Source organism: Myodes glareolus, chromosome 24 (assembly GCF_982192425.1).
Source record: "Myodes glareolus chromosome 24, mMyoGla1.1, whole genome shotgun sequence".
NCBI classification, from domain to species: Eukaryota; Metazoa; Chordata; class Mammalia; order Rodentia; family Cricetidae; genus Myodes; species Myodes glareolus.
The window spans coordinates 85379-106298 of record NC_142049.1 but is presented as its reverse complement, the minus strand read 5'-3'; the positions used below and the strand labels follow the sequence as shown (position 1 = coordinate 106298).

The window sequence follows — 20920 nt, the reverse complement described above, 5'->3', positions numbered from 1 at the left end:
TGTTTGGAGGCTCTGATCCTTATCTCATTTCTAAATGACTTAGGGTTACCATTTCAGGAAGATGTTAGAGTAGCTATAAAGGTCCACCAAAGAAAGCTCATGATTAAGTGAACAGAAACTGTGGCCTGGGTAGAAACCCAGTGTCTGGGGGGGCAGTGTCTATCGCCTAGGCATAGGACCCTCTAAAGCCACACCAAAGGGATAGGGAGAATAATTTTCCTAGAGAGACATGATGGTGCAGCACATATTCAATCCCTGGACTCTGGAAGCAGAGACAAGAAGAGCTTAATGCACATTGCCTACATAGCAATATACAGGACTGTCAAGGCTATGTAGTACAACTCTGTGTCTAAACTTTTTCTCATTAATTGATATACAATCCATTTTATTCCTAGAATTCTCCCTACCCAGTGTAGTTCCTGCATGCTATGTTGAGTTTCAGTTGGGTCTGTCTATCCCAGGGTCTCCAGATCAGACTTTTCCTTTTTTTTTCCTGTCTCTTTCATTTGGATTTTGGACACTCGCTGAATCTAAGTATAACTTTTCTGATACTTTAGACTCCTTTACTTTTTCTAGAAATGCCCCCTTTTCCATGTGGCAGTTTTTTTTATCATGTGTTTGCCCTCCACACCTGCTTAAACAGCATGAGTGTATTTTCCCCTTTACTTCTCCATCGTCCTCCTATGTGATTGCTGAGTTGCATACTTACTTGAGTTTGAAATATTCCCTCATAACTTGAACAGATTATCTTGAAAGATTGGACTTTCACTTGAGTACATTTTAAAACTTTTTATTAATGAGATTAAGAACCCCAAAAATATTATCCAATAATGGAAGCATCATAGCTCTGAGCTGTCAATGCTTATGCAGAAGAACAATAGGGAATTCTGAGTTGGAGGTACCCTTTAATGGTGACATTTGTGGCAGATTTTCACAGCTTCTCACCAGTTTTTTCTAGTCTCAGTCTCTCCAAGAAAGGTGATGTCAGACATTCAGGATCCAATGTGGCAAGAGGTGAAGAGAAGATCTGTGGAAATTGACCTCTTATTCCTTACTCCCTTTACACTTACACATTGTATCTTCGTGCTGCAATGTCCCTGGTGCTGCTCTCCTCCTGTCCTGAGTTGATGAGGCGCCCATGCCATAAAAGTGTCATCTAAGCCTAGTTCCTGAGTCATACAGTCCTTCTGAGTCTCTTCTTTATGATCACTGAGAGATCAAAGCAGAAACCGTCCTTATTATTGGTCTCCAATTATAGAAATTGGTCCATAATGTAGATTTCTGTTTCCCATGATCTTTGCCTTCCACTTTCTATGGTGACTTCCAACAGGAGCAGTGAGGCCATTACCCTATATCCTACCCCAGGGTCCATGTTCTTCACATTCTTTAGGCCTCTTTGAAGACCTTTATTGACCCTGAATGAACCCTTACTTGGGATGTCCCAAAGGGTTGTAAGAGTTTCCTGAGAATCCTCAACAACATATCATCAGCACAGATCCTAAATCTGATTGATAAATTCCTTGGCCTTCCTCCTGATCCTGCCTCTTCTATGTTAGTTCATAGACCGATGTTCCCCTGGTGCTTTGAATAAAACATTCTCACAGACCACTGGGAGGAGAAGGTGAGCAGTAGTGAGGGTGGCCACACCAGCCTGCTGAGAGGAAATGCTTAAGCAGCAATGAGACAGGCTGGACAAGGCCAGACCACAGGAAGGAGAAGCATGAGAAACAGCTAGCTGAGCCAGGCTAGGATGCTGGGAGGAACAGTATGAGCAGCAGTGCAACAGGCCAGTCCAGGCCGGATGGCTGGGAGGAGAAATGTGAGTAGTAGCACAGAAGGCCAGACCAGGCCAGGCTGCTGGGAGAAGAAGCATAAGCATCAGCATGAAGGGCCAGACTGCGTCAGGCTGCTGGGGAGGAGAAGCATGAGCATAGTGTGTTGTACTGGGACAGACCACTGGGAAGATAAGCAGGAGTAGCAATGCAGCGGCCATGATGGAAGCAGTGGCCTCAAGACATTATCTGACCACTGGAGCTCCAGCTTCAACCCTGCCAACACCAGGAGGTATGATCATCTGAGCCTCGGGCCCATAGGCACCTGGAGTAGCAATTATCAAAGGCTCTCCTCTGCCCACACCTGAAGAAGCAATCAACAGAGTCACAGCCCCAACTACATCAATTAGAGAAAATGTATCCCCTGAAACAGAGACTCTGCCTATTCTGATTGGAGGAAGAGATGTGTAGGTAACGGTAAGAAAACACTCAACAACATAAAGAACAAGACAGCACCACTGGACACGAGTGGTTCTACAACAGCAAGGTGTGAACATCCCAATGCAGATAAATTAGAAGAAAATGACCTTAAAAATAACTTTATAATGATGATTGAGGTCTTTATAGAGGATATAAAAATTAAAGAAATGGAGGAAAAAACAAAAAAATTGGAAGAAATCAAAAAATTCCTTAAAGAAAACCAAGAAAAAGCAGTCAAACAAGTAAAAGAAATAGTTCCCAACTTGAAAACTGAAATAGAGTCAATAAAAAATAAACACAAACCAAAGGAAATATGGAGATAGAAAATCTGAGTAAACAATCAGGAACTACAAATGTAAGCATAAACAACAGAATATAAGAGATAGAAGAGAGAATCTTAGGCCTTGAAGACATGATAGAGGAAACAGATTCATCAGTCAAAAAAAACATGCTAAATCCAACAAATCCTTAAGATAAAATACCAGGAAATATGGGACACCATAAAAAGACCAAACCTAAAAATAATAGGAATTGAAGAAAATTCAGCTCAAAGGCACAGAAAATATATTCAACAAAGTCATAGGAGAAAGCTTTTATAACCTAAAAGGGGTCAAACCTATAAAAATGCAAGAAGCTTACAGAACACCAAATAGACTGAACCAAAAAAAGGAAGTCTCCTCACCTCATAATCAAAACACTAAATATACAGAATAAAGAAAGAATATTAAGAGCTACAAAGAAAAAAAAGCCAAAAGCATACAAAGGCAGACCTATCAGAATTACACCCCACTATTCAGTAGAAACAATGAAAGTCAGAAAGTCAGGCTAAGAGACCATGGATATCATACAGACTACTATTCCCAGCAAAGCTTTCATTCAACATAGATGGAGAAAACAATATATTCCATGATGAGACCAGGTTTAGTCAATACCTATCCATAATCCAGCCTTATAAAATGTACTAGAAGGAAATACAAAAAGGGATACAGGGAACATACCTAAACATAATAAAGGCAATATACAGAAAATCAACAGCCAGCCTCAAACTAAATGGCAAGAAACTCAAGTGATCCTACTGAAATTAGGGACAAGAAAGGACTCTCTCCATATCTATTCAGAATAGTACTCGAAGCTATAGTTTAAAGCTACAGCAATAAGACAAAAATTGAAGATCAAGGGAATTCAAATTGGAAAATAAAAAGTCAAACTTTCATTGTTTGCTGATGATATTATATATAAGTGACCCCATAAACAATACCATGAGACTCCTACAATTGATAAACACCTTAATCAGTAGCCCTTTTATATATAGATGATAAGTGGTCTGAGAGAGAAATCAGAGAAACGTCATCTTTTTAATAGCTACAAATGACATAAAGTATCTTGGGGTAACGTTAAGAAAACAAGTGAAAGACCTGTATGACAAGAACTTTACATCTTTGAAGAAAGAAATTGAAGAAGATACCAGAAAATGGAAAAATCTCCCATGTTCTTGGATAGGTAAAATTAAATAGTAAAAATGGCAATCTTACCAAAAGCAATCTACAGATTCAATGCAATACACATCAAAATCCCAGCAAAATTCTACACATACCTCAAAAACATTACTCTACTTCATATAGAAAAACAAAAACCCAGAATAGCCAAAACAATCCAGTATAATAAAGTTACTTCTGGAGGCATCACTGTTTTCAAACTTTAGTATAGAGCTACAGTAATGAAAACCACTTGGTATTAGCAGAAAAACAGACAGGAGGACCAATGGAATCAAATTGAAGGCCCAGATATCAATCTACACACCTATGAACATATGATTTTTGACAAAGAAGCTAAAATTATACAATGGGAAAAGAAAGCATCATCAGCAAATGGTGCTGATATGACTGGATATTGACTTGTAGAATCCCCATGCACAAACTGAAGTCCAAATGGATCAAAGACCTCAACATAAAACCAACCACACTGAACGTCATAGAAGAGAAAATGGGAAGTAACCTTGAACACATAGGCACAGGAAACCACTTCCTAAATATAACCTCAGAAGCACAGACACTGAGAGAAACAATTAATAAATGGGAACTCCTAAAACTGAAAAGCTTCTGTACAGCAAAGGACATGATCAATAAGACAAAATGGCAGCCTACAGAGTGGGATAATATCTTCACTAACCCCACATCAGACAGAGGGATGATCTCCGAAATACACAAGGAACTCAAGAGACTAGATATCAAAACAACAAAAAATCCAATTAAAAATAGAGTACAGACCTAAACAGAGAACTCTAAACAGAGGAGTCTCAAATGAAATGACATTTAAAGAAACATCAACATCCTTAGACATCAGAGAAATTCAAATCAAAACAACTCTGAGATACCATCTGATACTGTCAGAATGGCCAAGATCAAAAATACTGATGACAACTTATGCTGGAAAGGATGTGGAGTAAGGGGAACACCCCTCCATTGCTGCTAGGAGTGTAAACTGGTACAATCAGTTTGGAAACCAGTATTGAAATTTCTCAGAAAATTAGGAATCATTCTATCTCAAGACCCAGAAATACCACTCTTAGGCGTATACCCAAAGGATGCTCAATCATACCACAAGGACATTTGCTCAACCATGTTTATAGCAACATTATTCATAATGTCCATACCTGGAAACAGTCTCAATGCTCCTCAACTGAAGAATGGATAAGGATACATTTACTCATAAGTTGTTTTAGACATAAAGCAAAGAATAACCAGTCTACAATCCCCAACCTCAGAGAACCTAGACAACAAAGAAAACCCTAAGAGAGAGATACATGGATTTGTCTGGGAAGGAGAAAAAGACAAAATCTCCTAAGTCAGCTGGGAGAATGTGGGACAGAGAGGGAGAGCAGAGGGGAGAGAGGAGGAAAGAAAGGGAGTAGGGAATCTGTATGTAGCCCAATTAAAAGTAACAAAATATAAACAATATTTCAAAGCCAAGTGCCTATGAGCTTGAGATAGATAGTAAAAGATACATATCTAATTTCAAGGTTACCCTTCAGGGAAAATAGCAGAATGATACAAATTAAAAGAGTTCATGTAAATAAACCTATTGGAATATGATCTAGCACACAGAGAGCTTAAAATGTATTATTAGTAAATACGTTGTTAAAATTTTTTCCCTCAAAAAGTAATAATCTCTATATTCTAGTATATATATATATATATATATATATATATATATATATATATATATATATATATATATATTTGTTTTTCAATCAGTGTTACTTTTTGGTGAGGTTCAGGCAGTGCAGCCCTTCCAGAGAAAGTATGTTAAAGACGTGAACTCTGATATTAAAAAGACTTGTCACACTTTCAGTTTATCTTCTCTGTTTCATGCTCTCTACTGAGGATGTGAGCTCTTAGCTCCCTGATCTGCTTCCACATTTCTCAGGCTTGATGGACTCATGCCGCTGGAAGAGTAAGATCATAGAAACCCTTTATTCTGTAAGTTACTTTCATTGTGCTATGTTGTCACAACAAGAGATAGTAACTAACACCCCTCCATCCCTCCTAACTTACAGTCAGGCCTTCTGCTTCTTGTACATGTAGATGGCAGAGGTACCGATTACCAGTAGCATTTTGGGTACAAGGATCACAGCTACAAGGATTTCAGCAGTATCTGATGTCTTCAGTTCTGGAAATCAAGTGGTAGGAGGAACCATTAGAGAGGACACAAGGAGTTTATCATCAGAGACCTTTACCTGGGTCATTTATGCACCCAAGTCCACCAAAACTCTGAGGACTTTGAATCTCTGCCCTATCCCTTGCCTTCCTAATGCTGCAACCCTTTATTCCTTACGTGGTGGTGACCATCAACCCCAAAATTATTTTTGTTATTGCTTCATAACTGTAATTTTACTACTTTTATAAATCATAATATAAATATCTGATATGAGTCTGCTGTGAAAGTTATGTTCAACCAGCAGACGGGCCTTGAACCACAGGCTGAGAAACAGTGTTCTGTACCACGACATCCTCCTCTTTCTTAGTGATCTTCTTACTAAGTTGGCCAGTGGCTTTTACAGCACATTCAGGACCACAAGCACTTCCTCTTGAGGGGCTAATTATAGAGAGCCAATGACCATGAGAAGGTTGAAGGACAGAGCTCAGTAATATACTGTGCCATTAAGTTCTCAGAGAGAGAAATGTCAGACCTCAGAGATGGTTCTGTAGTCCTGTGCAATATATGAGAGTTGTGTCCTGAGATTGGAGTTGAACAGTGTTCTGCCTTGATTGAATGTTGGGGACCCTGGGGTCTCCTCCCTGAGAAATGTCCCTGACATTTCTCATAAGAGAAATATTCTTAAGAAATACCAATTACTTGGTCTCTAGGGTATTGTGTGCAGCATGGTGGGCACTGCTATTCTGAAGCATAAGGGCTGGTCCTGCTCCAGCTTGGTGATGGAACAGGTCTATCAAGGGACTAATCACAAATATCTCCTGTTGTTTCATAAAATGTATCTGAGGATATTTTAAACCCAAGCTTCATATTAGAACATTCTGGAAACATTTAATAGTTCAGATGCCAAAACCCATATCAGATCAAATAAAGAAACATGAATCTTAGATTTATCTCTGTTTCCCACATTATTCCAAAGAGAAAAGAGAAACCAGGTTGAGAATCACCAACCCCCTACCCCCAACTTAATTGATAACTAAGGCCCGGAGAGGAAAAGTAAGAATCCAAGGTCACATGACTTCTGAGTAACAAAGCTCACATTGATGAGACATTTCCTACAAGTCAGGAGTTTCTCTAAATGTGTTACATGACTTCACTCTTTCAGTATAGAAGGCCTATATACTGTGCTAGCAGGGAGAGTCTGTGAAGTGAGTCCCCCCCATGGAGGATTGACTTCACTCCTTCAGTATAGCAGGTCTATATACTGTGCTAGCAGGGAGAGTCTGTGAAGTGAGTCCCCCCTATGGAGGGTTGCCCTGGGCACACATGAGAGAGGAGAGTGCTGGGATGCATATTGGGATGCCTATGCAGACACTGTCTCCCTCCTCTCCCCTGCAGACCAGTGCACTAAAGCTGCCTTGGGATGTCACTTATATCACCATCTAGAATGTGTCCATACCCTTGACCAGGGAACATGGCTGTTATCATCACAGGAAGTGATGACATTACCTCCTGATGCTAGTTTCTCAGTAATTCTCGGGGTAGTCATAGCACTCTGGAAAAGTGGGTGCAGGTATCCAAGTTCTACAGAAGGGGAAACTGTCATTCAAATCCGGTAAATTATCTAAGTTGTACAATGATGATGCCACGTGGATTCTCTGCTGCTGCCTTGCCATGTGATATACACAGGGCCCAGCATCTCCCTCTAAAGGATCTGTGATCATCACCATGCCACACTGAGGACACTGAGGCTGGAACAGGGACTCTGTCCCTCTTCCCTGCTGTGTCTCAGAGGTCATTTCCTGTCCCTCACTTTCATTTACCACAACAAAGTAACTGTCCCCATTTCTGTAATTCTGCCTCTGCCTCTTCATCTCTAAGAATCCTACTTGAGGAATTCTAGCCCAAATCCCCATTTCAGGTAACTGCAAAAAGGAGACTCTTTTCCAAGTGGCTCCTGCAGAACCTGTATTTCTCCTTCTTCCATGGATAGCCCACATTTTCAAGACTGGACACAAAAGGCAGCTATGGACTATGCTTCTGCAGTTCGGAGAGAATAAGCTATGTAGGAGGAACACCATATATGCTGTGTGACTCTGTGAGGCAGGGTGATTTAGTCAAACTTGAGTCTTTCTCACCTGCTCACCACTCATGAGACCTCTTTGAACCTCAGGGTTTTCTTCTCTAAAGTGAAGAAGTGACCTCTCCCCTATAGCACATGTTTAGGTAGAAAATGACATAACAGACATGTGACACATAGCACACTGCTATTTCATTTCCTTCTTTCCATCTACTTTCTCATCAAGGGAATCCCGAGGGACAATGACATTTCAGATAAATCTAGTATCAGTGGAAGTCTATGGATTTTATATTGACTGAGCCACTTGCTGGTTGGAGTTGTCTAGGCATCACATTACCTAGAACATCAGTGTCTTTATTTATGGCATCAATAGTGTCAGGATAAAGTGACTCCTCTTGTCTCTCTCTGTTGAGGGGTTGTGAGAAGACTTCCTATACCATTCCCAGGCAGGAAAATGGTAGCATCCTTATAAACTAATTCACCTTCAAATGCAGCAGGTCTCCTTCAGAGGGCATGACCTTGTTGCCTGGACTGTTGGTATATAGATTCATTCACTGTAACAGTGTTTTAGTGGCAATGGATTGAAACAAAGGAAGCATTCATGATCTGGGATCTTTATTAGTTCGTCTTTAGCTGCTGAACTGTGACGCTTTGTTTACACAGGGAACAGATATGCTATGGAGGGATGGCATAGCTACCTTGGTGTAACTCACCCATCACTACTATTAGCATCTGAGTGTGAGGAACATCTTAAAACCCTGATGAGCTGATGATGAAAGGAAATTATGGTCAAGCTTGAGAAATTCTGACTCAGCATCTCATATGTACCTGACTGCTAAGTGGAGATGGTGTTTCTTGCTTGGACTGCAAGAACCTAGCCTGAAGTCAGATGAGCTTTCAAGTCCAGAACCCAGCATCAGCAGCTGTGTGGTCATGGACAGGGCACTGGCAAACTGGGCTCACATCTCAAACAGGACTGCACTGGATCATCTGACTATACTTCCTGCTGTAAAATCGCCAGAATCAAAACCAAGAAACAAGACTTCAGACCCCTGTCAGGAAGTTGAAAGTGAATTTCCTGATGCCTACGCTGGTGATTGGGGATCATCTACATGGAGACCAACTCCAGGACTTAGATCTACATTGCCCAGAACCTCCAGTGCCTGTGCAAGTAGGATGCAAAATGTTTCCAGAGAGACCCAAGACAAAGATGTAAACCAAGGGTGAGAGATTCCACAGTGAATGTGGGCACATACAATGGATCTCAGTGTGCTGTGGACAAAGAACAAGTAAGAAAACCATACTGTGCCCTGGGCTTGTCACTTTTTGCCTTGATTTTATTTTCCTCTTAGGAGGGAGGAGACTCACATCTTGGGTAAAGAGCTCATGCCTGCCTGCTTCTTGCCATCTGTATGACATCTAGAATGGAACCTGGCATACACTAGGCCCAGGTTGTCTGGCAGAAAGAGAAGACTTAATTCGGTGAGGTAATACACTCTGGAGGCAGTAGGCCAGGTTTGTCCCTGTCACTGAACAAGGCATCAGCTGTCTTTATGTAACCACTAGACAGGGACAGATTGAGAAGGGTAGGTATTGTGAGGCAGACAAGAATATGGGTTCACCCCCATTTACCAGAAATGGCACTGCTAGCCCATAGCATGTCCTCTCCTCAGCTTCCTTGACCGTCAGCTGGGTAAAGTCACCCTATGAGCATGAGGGTCACTTATAGGCTTGCTTCTTCATTGCTGATCATAGCATCTTGGACACATTTTGACCTGTTAGAGATATGAGTGACAAGGACAATGCAGTACTTACCAAGGACATACAGCACTGTGCCTCCCTCTGACTGAATCTCCTTGTCAGAGTCTGCTCTGATGATCTTCACACAGTAGTAAGTACCAGCATCATCAACTGTGACATTACTGATGCTGATGGAAAAGTCCAGGTTGTTTCTTTTTGAAGTATCTGTAACACTTGTGACTCTGGGAAACTTCTCTCCTGTGAAAGCATATATTAGTTGCCGACTCTGTCCTGTGCCCCTGAACCACATAATGGGCCCCACACGTGACAGGGAGGACACAGTGCAGTTCAGAGTGGCTGACTCTCCAGCACGGACAGAAACTGATTTCTCAGGCTGAATCACCTTCGGGTTCCGTGTAGCTGCTCCTGCAGGAAACATCAGATAGTGCTCATCATGACGGGAACCTCTGTAGGCTCCTCTAGTTTGTCATCAAATACTGTTACTTACTAGACCTCAGCATGAGGTGATCACAGTTCACCTACATTTGGGTCTCTTAGCAAACGAATGTAACATATGAGGAAATGAATCACAGAGACACTGAGTCCTTGGCAGTATTTTCATGAAGCCCCAATTCTGTTTGAACTTCTCATGCCAGTATCAGCTTGGTTTTCATTTTCTGTGCACATGGCCTGTTACACTTCTTATATAATAGTATTGGATGTGATTACATGACTCTTTTGAGACCAGTGGGACGTGTTAAGTGTGACGGATAGTTAGTGAGATGTACATTTGATTACCAGATTCTAGGTCAGGCTTCCAAGTCAGCGGGGTTGCTTTACCAGGTGGAGTGATAATACCATAGATAATTTCCAATATGCAATAACATGCACATTAATTAGAGAAATAAAACCCCGGTTTAAGATACCAGTATTAAAAATATGTATTATTATCACATTAATTAATCATTTTACGTGTATTGATATTATATATTCCAAGTATGTCTATGCACCAAACACATGTCTAGTGGTCAAGGAATCTAGAAGAGGGTTTACAGACCTTGGAACTGAACTTATACATAGTTATAGGTCACCATGTAGGTACTCAGACTTAAACCTGGATCCCATGGAAGAATAGCAAGTGGTCTTAACCTCCAAACCATCTCTCTCTGGACCCAACATTATATTAACTTCATGGATAACATAACAGATTCCTACGAAGTTAATGGTTTGACACAACAGAAACGTTTTATTTCACGCTTTGGAGGTCAGAAGTTCTAGTTTGGTGTGACATGGCCGCTACCAAGGGGTCACAGTGTCCCACCCTCCAGGAGGCCATGTTTGTTCCCTTGCACATAATGTGTTCACCTGGGGACACTCTCTCTTGTCACCTGGCAATGAGCTGAAACAAAGGAAGCATTCATGATCTGGGATCTTTATCAGTTTATCTCTAGCTGCTGGACTGTGACACTTTGTTTACACAGGGAACAGATATGCTATGGAGGGATGGTATGGCTACATTGGTGTAACTCTCCCATCACTGCTAGTAGCATCCGAGTGCGAGGAACATCTCAAAACCCTGGTGAGCTGATGACGAATGGAAATTATGGTCGAGTTTGAGAAATTCTGACTCAGCATCTCATATGTACCTGACTGCTAAGTGGAGATGGTGTTTCTTGCTTGGACTGCAAGAACCTAGCCTGAAGTCAGATGAGCTTTCAAGTCCAGAACCCAGCATCAGCAGCTGTGTGGTCATGGACAGGGCACTGGCAAACTGGGCTCACATCTCAAACAGGACTGCACTGGATCATCTGACTATACTTCCTGCTGTAAAATCGCCAGAATCAAAACCAAGAAACAAGACTTCAGACCCCTGTCAGGAAGTTGAAAGTGAATTTCCTGATGCCTACGCTGGTGATTGGGGATCATCTACATGGAGACCAACTCCAGGACTTAGATCTACATTGCCCAGAACCTCCAGTGCCTGTGCAAGTAGGATGCAAAATGTTTCCAGAGAGACCCAAGACAAAGATGTAAACCAAGGGTGAGAGATTCCACAGTGAATGTGGGCACATACAATGGATCTCAGTGTGCTGTGGACAAAGAACAAGTAAGAAAACCATACTGTGCCCTGGGCTTGTCACTTTTTGCCTTGATTTTATTTTCCTCTTAGGAGGGAGGAGACTCACATCTTGGGTAAAGAGCTCATGCCTGCCTGCTTCTTGCCATCTGTATGACATCTAGAATGGAACCTGGCATACACTAGGCCCAGGTTGTCTGGCAGAAAGAGAAGACTTAATTCGGTGAGGTAATACACTCTGGAGGCAGTAGGCCAGGTTTGTCCCTGTCACTGAACAAGGCATCAGCTGTCTTTATGTAGCCACTAGACTGGGACAGAATGAGAAAGACAGGTATTGTGAGGCAGACAAGGGTATGGGTTTACCCCCATCTGCCTGTAATGGCACCACTAGCCCATAGCATGTTCTCTCCTCAGCTTCCTTGACCGCCAGCTGGGTAAAGTCACCCTATGAGCATGAGGGTCACTTATAGGCTTGCTTCTTCATTGTTGATCACACAATCTTGGACACATTTGACCTGTTGGAGATATGAGGGGTGAGGAGGACAAGGCAATACTTACCAAGGACATATAACACTGTGCCTCCCCCAGACAGAAACTCCTTGTCAGAGTCTCCTTTCTGAAACTTCACACAGTAGTAGGTACCAGAATCATCAGCTGTGACATTACTGATGCTGATGGAATAATCCAGGTTGTTTCTTTTTGAAGTATCTGTAACACTTGTGACTCTGGGAAACTTCTCTCCTGTGAAAGCATATAATAGTTGCCGATTCTGTCCTGTGCCCCTGAACCACTTAATGGGCCCTAGAGGACGCACAGAGGTCACAGTGCAGTTCAGAGTGGCTGACTCTCCAACAAGGACAGAAACTGATGTCTCAGGCTGAATCACCTTCAGGTCCTGTGTAGCTGCTCCTGCAGGAAACATCAGATAGTGCTCATCATGACGGGAACCTCTGTAGGCTCCTCTAGTTTGTCATCAAATACTGTTACTTACTAGACCTCAGCATGAGGTGATCACAGTTCCCCTCACTTGCGCCTCTTAGCAAACGAATATAACAGATGAGGAAATAAACCACAGAGACACTGAGTCTTTGGCAGTATTTTCATGAAACCCCAATTCTGTTTGAGATTCTCATGCCAGTATCAGCTTGGTCTTCATTTTCTGTGCACATGGCATGTTGCACTTCTTATATAATAGTATTGGATGTTATTACATGACTCTTTGAGACCAATGATGTAAATGTTAAGTGTGACGTATAGTTAGTGAGATGTACATTTGATTACCAGATTCTAGGTCAGGCTTCCAAGTCAGCAGGGTTGCTTTATTAGGTGGAGTGATAATGTTGCAGATATTTCCCAACATGCAATAACATGCACATTAATTAGAGAGAAAAAAATTCCAGTTTAAGTACCAGTTTGGTGTCACAGACCTTGAAACTGAAGTTATACATAGTTATAAGTCACCATGTGGGTACTCAGACTTAAACCTGGGTCCCATGGAAGAATAGCAAGTGGTCTTAAGCCCCAAACCATCTCTCTGGCCCCAACATTATATTAACTTCAAGGATAACATAACAGATTCCTACAAAGGTAATGGTTTGACACAACAGAAACATTTTATTTCACGCTTTGGAGGTCAGAAGTTCTAGTTTGGTGTGACATGGCCACTACCAAGGGGTCACAGTGCCCTACCCTCCAGGAGGCCATGTTTGTTCCCTTGCACATATATGATCACCTGGAGACACTCTCTCTTGTCGCCTGTTTTCCCTTCACAGCTCCTTATTTACTCAGTTACTCTAATTCCCATAGCTGACACTTCTGCCCCTTCTTGCCTGGACTTGGTGATCTTGTAGGACTGTATTGTACTGCACTGTCCCATACAACTGGACCAAGACAGTGCAACATTCATTTGAGATATAAAAAAAGAAAAAGAAAAGTAAGAAAAAATACTAAGGAAGGTGAAGAGTCTGAATAGCAAAGTATAACATCAAATGGAGAGAAACTGTGAGAAGGAACCGAATGATATTGAGAAGTTGTGGGGTATAAAATTTATTAGTCCAATGGACAGGGTCCACAGAGGGTTTAGCAGGTTACAAAAAACATCTAAAATCATAGAAATGTGTACTATAACATTACTCAGGCAGCACTGCAGGGGCAGAGGTACAATAAAGAAAAAAATGTAAGTATTTGGAGTGTAGTGACAAGATTATTGGAGAAAAACTGTTGTCTAAAACTTTCCTGGTTTATTAAAATATAAGAACTATAAATCCAACAACTGACCTAATTCAGTGTGAGATAAACTCAGAGACACACACCAGCAGACGCTAGAATCCAACAGACAAAAGCAGAGTAGTAAGAGAATGCTGAGTGTTGCCTGGATGGAGCATGACTCATCTCATCCTGCCAAATGATAGGATCACAGCCCTTATCAGAAGTGTTAACATCCAGGAGGCCATGAGACAGTGTGTGTAGTCACAGTTCTAAAAGAGAAAACACATCCAGAATTTAAATAAAACCCAGGATTCCATACAATGCAAAACTATGGGACCAACACAAGAGAGAAAACAGGCTCTTTGTAGTTAAAAATATGAGTTTATTACAATGATACCTGTTTGGAGATATCAATACCTGTCCTTCAGGAATGCTAACGGGTTTCCCTTGTGATGAAATAAAGAATCCCAGAGAATAAGGCCTAGTTTAGAAGACAATACAACTCTGACTGTACTCTGAATTTTAAAATTTCATAAAGCACCCCAAGCTCCCAACTTATACTTAGGCTTTTTGACAATGGTGACTCTAATCTTCTACCTTGTGGTTCTCATTAATAGCCTTAGGGAAGGCCGTACACCTGGAGCTGCTAGGAAGGATGGGAGACACTATTAGGTCTCAAACAAGAGTGTCTGATGTGGAAAAGATGTTTCACTTGATAACTGAAGCCAAAAGCAAAAGGCAACTTCGTGAAATTAAAACTTGTGTAACGAGTAATAACAAATCTAGCAAGCATGTTGATAGTCTTAGAATACTTACTGATTAAAAATGAAATATGGGAAAAATAATGGGAATGGGGTAGACCATATGAGCCTATATAATAATTTACATTTTGGCATAGCTATGTGCAAAATTATATAAATAATTTTCTGAAAGTTCCATAAATTTGTTGAACTGGAAATACTAAATTCCTAGACCAAATTTTTAAGAAAAAATTTAGAAAAATCATAAAGATTAAAAAGACCTAATTAGTTTTTGTATTAAGATAAGGTTAAGTTCAGAATTTGAAAAATGTAGCAACTCTCAAAACTTCGTGGACTGATTTAATATTGTATTTAAAAACAAAGTTGTAACTTAAAATTTTATTGAGGATTGGGACTTAAAATGTAGAGACAGAGATTAAACAAAAAGTATAGAAACAGTATGTATGGCTTGCTTTTCCAATAGACTTGCTTAAACACGACACATAAATAGTAGCCATTCCTCTGCAACATTTCTTATTAGCGATGATGTTCTAACATATTTAATAGAAACTAAAATGAAATAATGTCTTTGTCATTAAAAAGCAGTTTGATTCTATCAAAGTAAAATGGTAAATATGGGGAGATTTAAAAGTCAATGTCATGTGCCCGGGACCCATCTCATCTTTCACAAAGAACTAAAGCAGTAGCCAGCTGCTCCTTGAGGCAGCCAACTATGAGAGAAAGAGAGAAGGAAGTCATCAAGTGAGCGCTAGGACCTTGTGTTTCTGGGAGGAGAGAACAGAAAACTGAACTGATTATCCTGACATCTGTGAAATCTGCTTTGAAGAGTGGATTTGAGACTCTCATCAAATTTTGTTTGCACGGATGAAGATGATCACAGCTACTAGAAGCATCCGGTCCTTCCCGGCTTTAGCTGATTTAGGGAGAACTGGAGTCTGCACAGAAGCTTTGCTTGGGAGAAACTCCATCCTTCTTCTCTGTCCCATCTCTTGAGTCCAGGCTGCTGTAGCTGCGTACTATCTAAGCAAGGGAAGAGTTTCTGTGTCACCCAGTTAGGGTCGTGGAAGGTAGACAGTCCTTTACACCCTGACCTGCGAGTCCACAGAAATCATACAACACTACCACAGAGTTTGCAACCTCAATATTCAATATATCCAGAAGAACAACAACAACCACACTCAAGCCTGTCAAGTGCCACAGTGTGCAGGAGAAAATCGCTTCAGCAAAGAAGAGAAAAGAGACTTTACATAAAAGTAAAGGATAGTGGATCTGTTTTGTCACCAGTCTCTACTTCATAGTCAGGACTTAACAAATTCTCCTGTATGTGTGGTTTGCTCAGTGAGCATCTTCCCATGTGACTCAACCCATTTGAAACTTCTGATTTATGTAGAAATAGAAACCTTGTTTCCCATGTGAATGTCATTTCCAAAGGAAAGCTGTTTGCATGTAAGGAAGCTGATGAGCAGAGGAGCAGAGACCCATAGCGCCTGTCCTCATTTCACCAGCTAAAGCTCATGGGAGAGAACAAAGTCTCTGGGAGGAGTGATGGCTAATCCTATGACCTCAGTCAATCAGCCTGAATTCAAACCATGGCTCTAGATGTTGCCATCAGGGTTGTTTGTGCTTCTCTTTCTTCTTCTGTGTCTGTGGCAGTGTGACAAGGGCATTAACCTGACAGACAGGCCCACATGAGGTAGAACAGTGGAGTACATTCTACAGTAGTTGGGACATGGCAAGTGCTCACGCTCACAACATTGAAAAGTAATTCCTCAGCTGATTTTCTGGGTCATGGATCACTCATTGACACTGGGTATCTGCATAGTGCCATGGAGCTTGGTCCAGATTATGGAGGTGCATCTAGCTCTAGGTATAGATATAGATCTGGTGATAATTATAGCTTGCTAAATTATCTTTCTATTGTTTTGAAAAATACTGGAGGGTGCAAAGAAATAATATTACATTTGTCTCCATGTTTCAGAGAGGGATCACAGTTAAGGGATCACAGTGCTGACTGTCTCTATTGCCGTGGTCTGAGGGGAGGCAGAACCTCCTCATGAAGACAGTGTATAATGGGACAATATTGTTCATGTCCACCTTACCTTCAAACACCCAATCATCTATCACAGTAGTTCCATCAGCTGGGAACAAAGGCTTTAACACACAAATTTTTTGGTATATTTCCTACTCCAAGTATGACATTTGTACTAGACAACTTCACAATACTGAAGTAAATTCCTAAGATAAATTAGCCAATAAAAGCCAAAGTTGCACTAAATATCACAGTTTAGAAATTTCAATCTGCTGGCTATTCTCTTGCATGGTAGGGAGACAGGAATAATGCAAGCAAGGCTGAATGAAATGTGAATATAAAGACAGAGCAAGGATACACAATGTCTGTCAGTGAAAAATATTCTTCTTTAATGCTATCCTGTGCAGTGGTGTTGTCCTTGTTCCAGTAACAGTATATGGACTGAGCAAATTGCTTTCATATATTTAGGAAGATTTGTGTTTGTGTGTGCTTGAAAGAGAGACAAAAACAGAGATACAGAGGAGATATGCATATAAAGAAAGTGAGGGAGAAAGAGTTAAAGAAACAGAGTCAATAAATTAGAGAATGGGACTAGGGAAAAAGATATATATTAATTTGAGAAAATAAGATACAAAAGTTTCAGAAAGTGCTCAAATCACTAGAAAGACTCATCATTTATTGATAGTATCAGTTGCAGTGAGAGTATAGTGAGGACAGATTAAAAGTTTGACTTCTGTTATTAGATGACACAATAGATCCCCTAACCAAAGTGGGAGCCTGAGGGCTGATAAGCCCTGACCTGAAGTCATCAAGTTTTTCTAATGAACAAAGAAGGAACTGAGGTCAAATTGTCTTTGAGAATCATGAGCAGGGACCACTCAGAGTGTCAACCATTCTTATATGAGAAGAAGGGAAACAAAGCTCCCTGGAGAATACCAACAAGATTAGGGATGTGTGAGTACCTGGTATAGATGAATTGCTTACACTCTACATATCAAAGCCATAGCCCAGTACCTCATAATGTGACTATATTTGAAACAGGGTCTTTGAAGGAGTAAAAGTCAATTAAGGTGGATATTAACCCAATGTGACTGGTTTCATTTCAAGAAACAAAAGATCCACAGAAACATTCTGAAGAGAGATCTTGTGAGGAGAGAAGGAGAAGGTATGATTCACAATAGCAGAGGCATCATGGAAGAAAATACCTTAGTGGGCATCTTGACCCTGGGTTTCCAGCCTCCAGAACTATGATGAAATGAGTGTCTATTGTATTGATTACCAGTCTGTGGTACAATGCTGTGGGAACCCTACCAATAAAACAGAAGCACTAGTAAGACAGCAGCACTCACTGAGAAGTTTGTGGTCACACGAGGAAGGAACTGGAGGACAGAATGAGGAAACTTAGCGAGAAGGATGGTAGCTGAACACTGCCATGGACACTTCCCTCTAGCCATGTCACCGCCCTTGACTCAGGAAGTGAGCAGAGAGTGCCGAGTGTGGAGACAGGCCATCAACCGCTTTGGAATTGACTTGCCGTCTCTGATGTGACTGAGAGTTACATGGATGTAAGTGGGGTTCTACTAAAATAAATTTGTCAGCTATAATATTAGAAAAATTTCATTATTATTTTTTAATGATTTTCAGACAGAATGTTTCTGGTCACCTGTGGGAACCCCTGGACTCACAGAGCAGTACTTCAGACACTGCCTCTAGAAAATGAACAAGGCTCTGAGCTTCTCTCCTGTGGCAGTTCTGTTGTTTACCGGGAACCCTTCAGTTCTATTCACAGTGAAGGGGACACTAGCCCACTGGAGCATGTGGCTCTAACAGACATTGACTTTCTCCCCAGTTCTTTCTGCCTTGCTAAAAACCACCAGATTACATTTCTGAAGCTAGTCCCCTAAGGTCTGTTCCAGTATTTGGACAATCCTTATTCCTGAGGCTGATTGCCAACGTTCTGCTATCAATGTGTTAATATCCAGCAGTCAAAAGCCTTCTTGGGCTCACCTAATTAACATGCCCAGTTAAACTTAAGCACCTCTTTCTAACACGGGGTTTCCTATTTTTCCTTTATAAAATGACATTTTCCTGTGTGCCACATCTGTCTCCTCTCTATCCAGAGGCAGTACTTTGTCCCTCCAGGACAAATATCCCAGCTCCCTTTCCCTGGTTCCCTACCCTTCTTTCTTTGTTTCCTATCATTGTCTCTTATCCCTATCCTCTGTCCCTCTGGGGCAAATAAATCTTTGTCCTGAGAACTGGGTCTGAGAACTTAAACTTGGGGGTCCTGAGTCAATACTTCCCCTTTCACACAGGAGATACTCTTGTACTTCTGAGCATGCTCACCTGAGAGTCCCAGCAGTAGGGCCAGCAGCAGGACACTGTGAGGAGTGTGAGGCCAGGAGTCCAGGTCCAGCATGTTGAGAGCAAAGGACTTGCTCAGTGCACTGTCTGTGCTGGTGAGATTCCGGGTGCTAATCTGCAGATACTAGGTTCTAATCTGGTGTATCTTATTTTGCAGAAGGGGTGTGACTGTATTGTGCTGAAACAGGAACCATACTGGCTATTTTGAAATAGACACACAGTCTTGCAGGCCGATGGAATAGAGGAGTTATTTATCATGCATCGTAGAGGGACTGAGATATGCCTAGGAAAAGTAATCTTTTCCCCTTCTATAGAAATTATTGAATACTAAATACAAGCCACAGAGTTAGCGTAGCACACCTTCTCATAGTTACTTTCTATGTATAGGTTTGTGATAGAGAGGACCAAATCTATTCTCTTAGCACATCTCTGCTGTGGTACAGTATTGTGTGGGTGGGATCCCTGTGAAAAGTCTATGTCTACAGAGGTTGTTGAATAAAACTCAATGACCTTGGAGGGTTTGTGGGTGGACCAACCCCTCGTGGTCCTTATTTCCTTGCTCATCTTCTCCCTCCTTCTGCTCTTCATCTGGATCTTGGGAGCTCAGTCCATTGCTCTGATGAGGGTTTCTGGCTCTATCTCCATCCATCGCCGGACAGAGATTCTATGATGATAAATCGAGATAATCATCAGTGTGATAGTGGGGCAAGGACAGTTCAGACACTTTCTGCTCTGCTGCCCAGGACCTAGGTGGGGACATCCCTGTGGACACCTGGGATCCCCCCTAGAGCCAAGTCTCTCGCCAACCCTAAAATGCCTCCCTTAATGTAGATATCTTCTTCCCTGCTCCTATATCCGCCATTCCTCCATCTCCACCCTCCCACTCCGCCAAGCTCATGCCAGTCTTTCCCAACTCAGCCTGCTTCGGGGATGAGGGCCTGGGGAGGATTTCTTAAGGTTCTTCGTGTTAATTAGGCCTCCACACAATCACTCTTGTACCTTGCTCTCTCATTTACAACCCAATCCAGTCCTTCCTGTTCCATTATTCCCCATTCCCGTTTCATACAGCCAGCACTCCATCTTGCCTCACTTGAATTCTCTACCTCATTGATTCCCTACCGGTTTTATGACCTCCATGACTATTCCAATTTAAGTACATACTGAATATCAACTTCAAGGCTGACATTTCCATATTAGAGAGGTCATGTGATATTTGTCTTTCTAGGTTTGGATTACCTCACTTAGATTGCATAGTTCCAGCTCTACAGAGATTTACCACCAATTTCATTTTTCCTTACAGATGAGAACTCTTCCATCATTTAAATACAACACATTTATCAGATTTATTCATGAATCGATGGGTACATAAACTGTTTCTATTTCTGAGCTACTGTGACTAGAACTGCACTGACTGTGAATGTGCAAGCATCTCTGCAGTAGAGGGTCCTTTGGACACGTGCACAAGTGTGGAAGAGCTGGATTAAATGATAGTTTTATTTCTAACTTTTTAAGCAATACCCACATTGAATTCCATATGGCTTTACCAGAAAATAACCACTCTGTAATATGCAATCTACAGATTTCTTATAATTCCCATCATTACAGATTTGAATCAGTGTCTTTCAATCCACAAATACACTTTTTAAATAAAACTGGATGCCCCAGAATTTGGTGCCTATATGTCTAGGATATAATATCTTCTTGTTTAGCTGTTCTCTGATTAGATGGAGAGTCTCTCGTCATGCCTATTGATTA

The 20920-nt window shown here is 41.3% G+C and overlaps 1 protein-coding gene across 3 annotated transcripts; it reads right to left on the bottom strand.

Moving 5' to 3' along the window:
• Positions 1–774: 774 nt before the first annotated feature.
• On the bottom strand, positions 775–19299 carry LOC148117936 (signal-regulatory protein delta-like). 3 transcript variants are annotated; one of them, XM_087901324.1, is made up of 5 exons: positions 19148–19299; positions 12362–12712; positions 9802–10152; positions 5807–5921; positions 775–1027 (listed from the first exon to the last, which is right to left on the bottom strand). In XM_087901324.1, exons 1-4 carry the CDS (start codon positions 19218–19220, stop codon positions 5809–5811), a joined length of 888 nt encoding a protein of 295 aa, XP_087757450.1. In that variant the 5' UTR covers positions 19221–19299; the 3' UTR covers positions 775–1027; positions 5807–5808. The 3 variants fall into 3 exon arrangements, with proteins under 3 accessions (XP_087757450.1, XP_087757451.1, XP_087757452.1); XM_087901325.1 differs by lacking the exon at positions 775–1027 and adding an exon at positions 1036–1209; XM_087901326.1 differs by lacking the exon at positions 775–1027 and adding an exon at positions 5509–5697.
• Positions 19300–20920: the final 1621 nt, after the last annotated feature.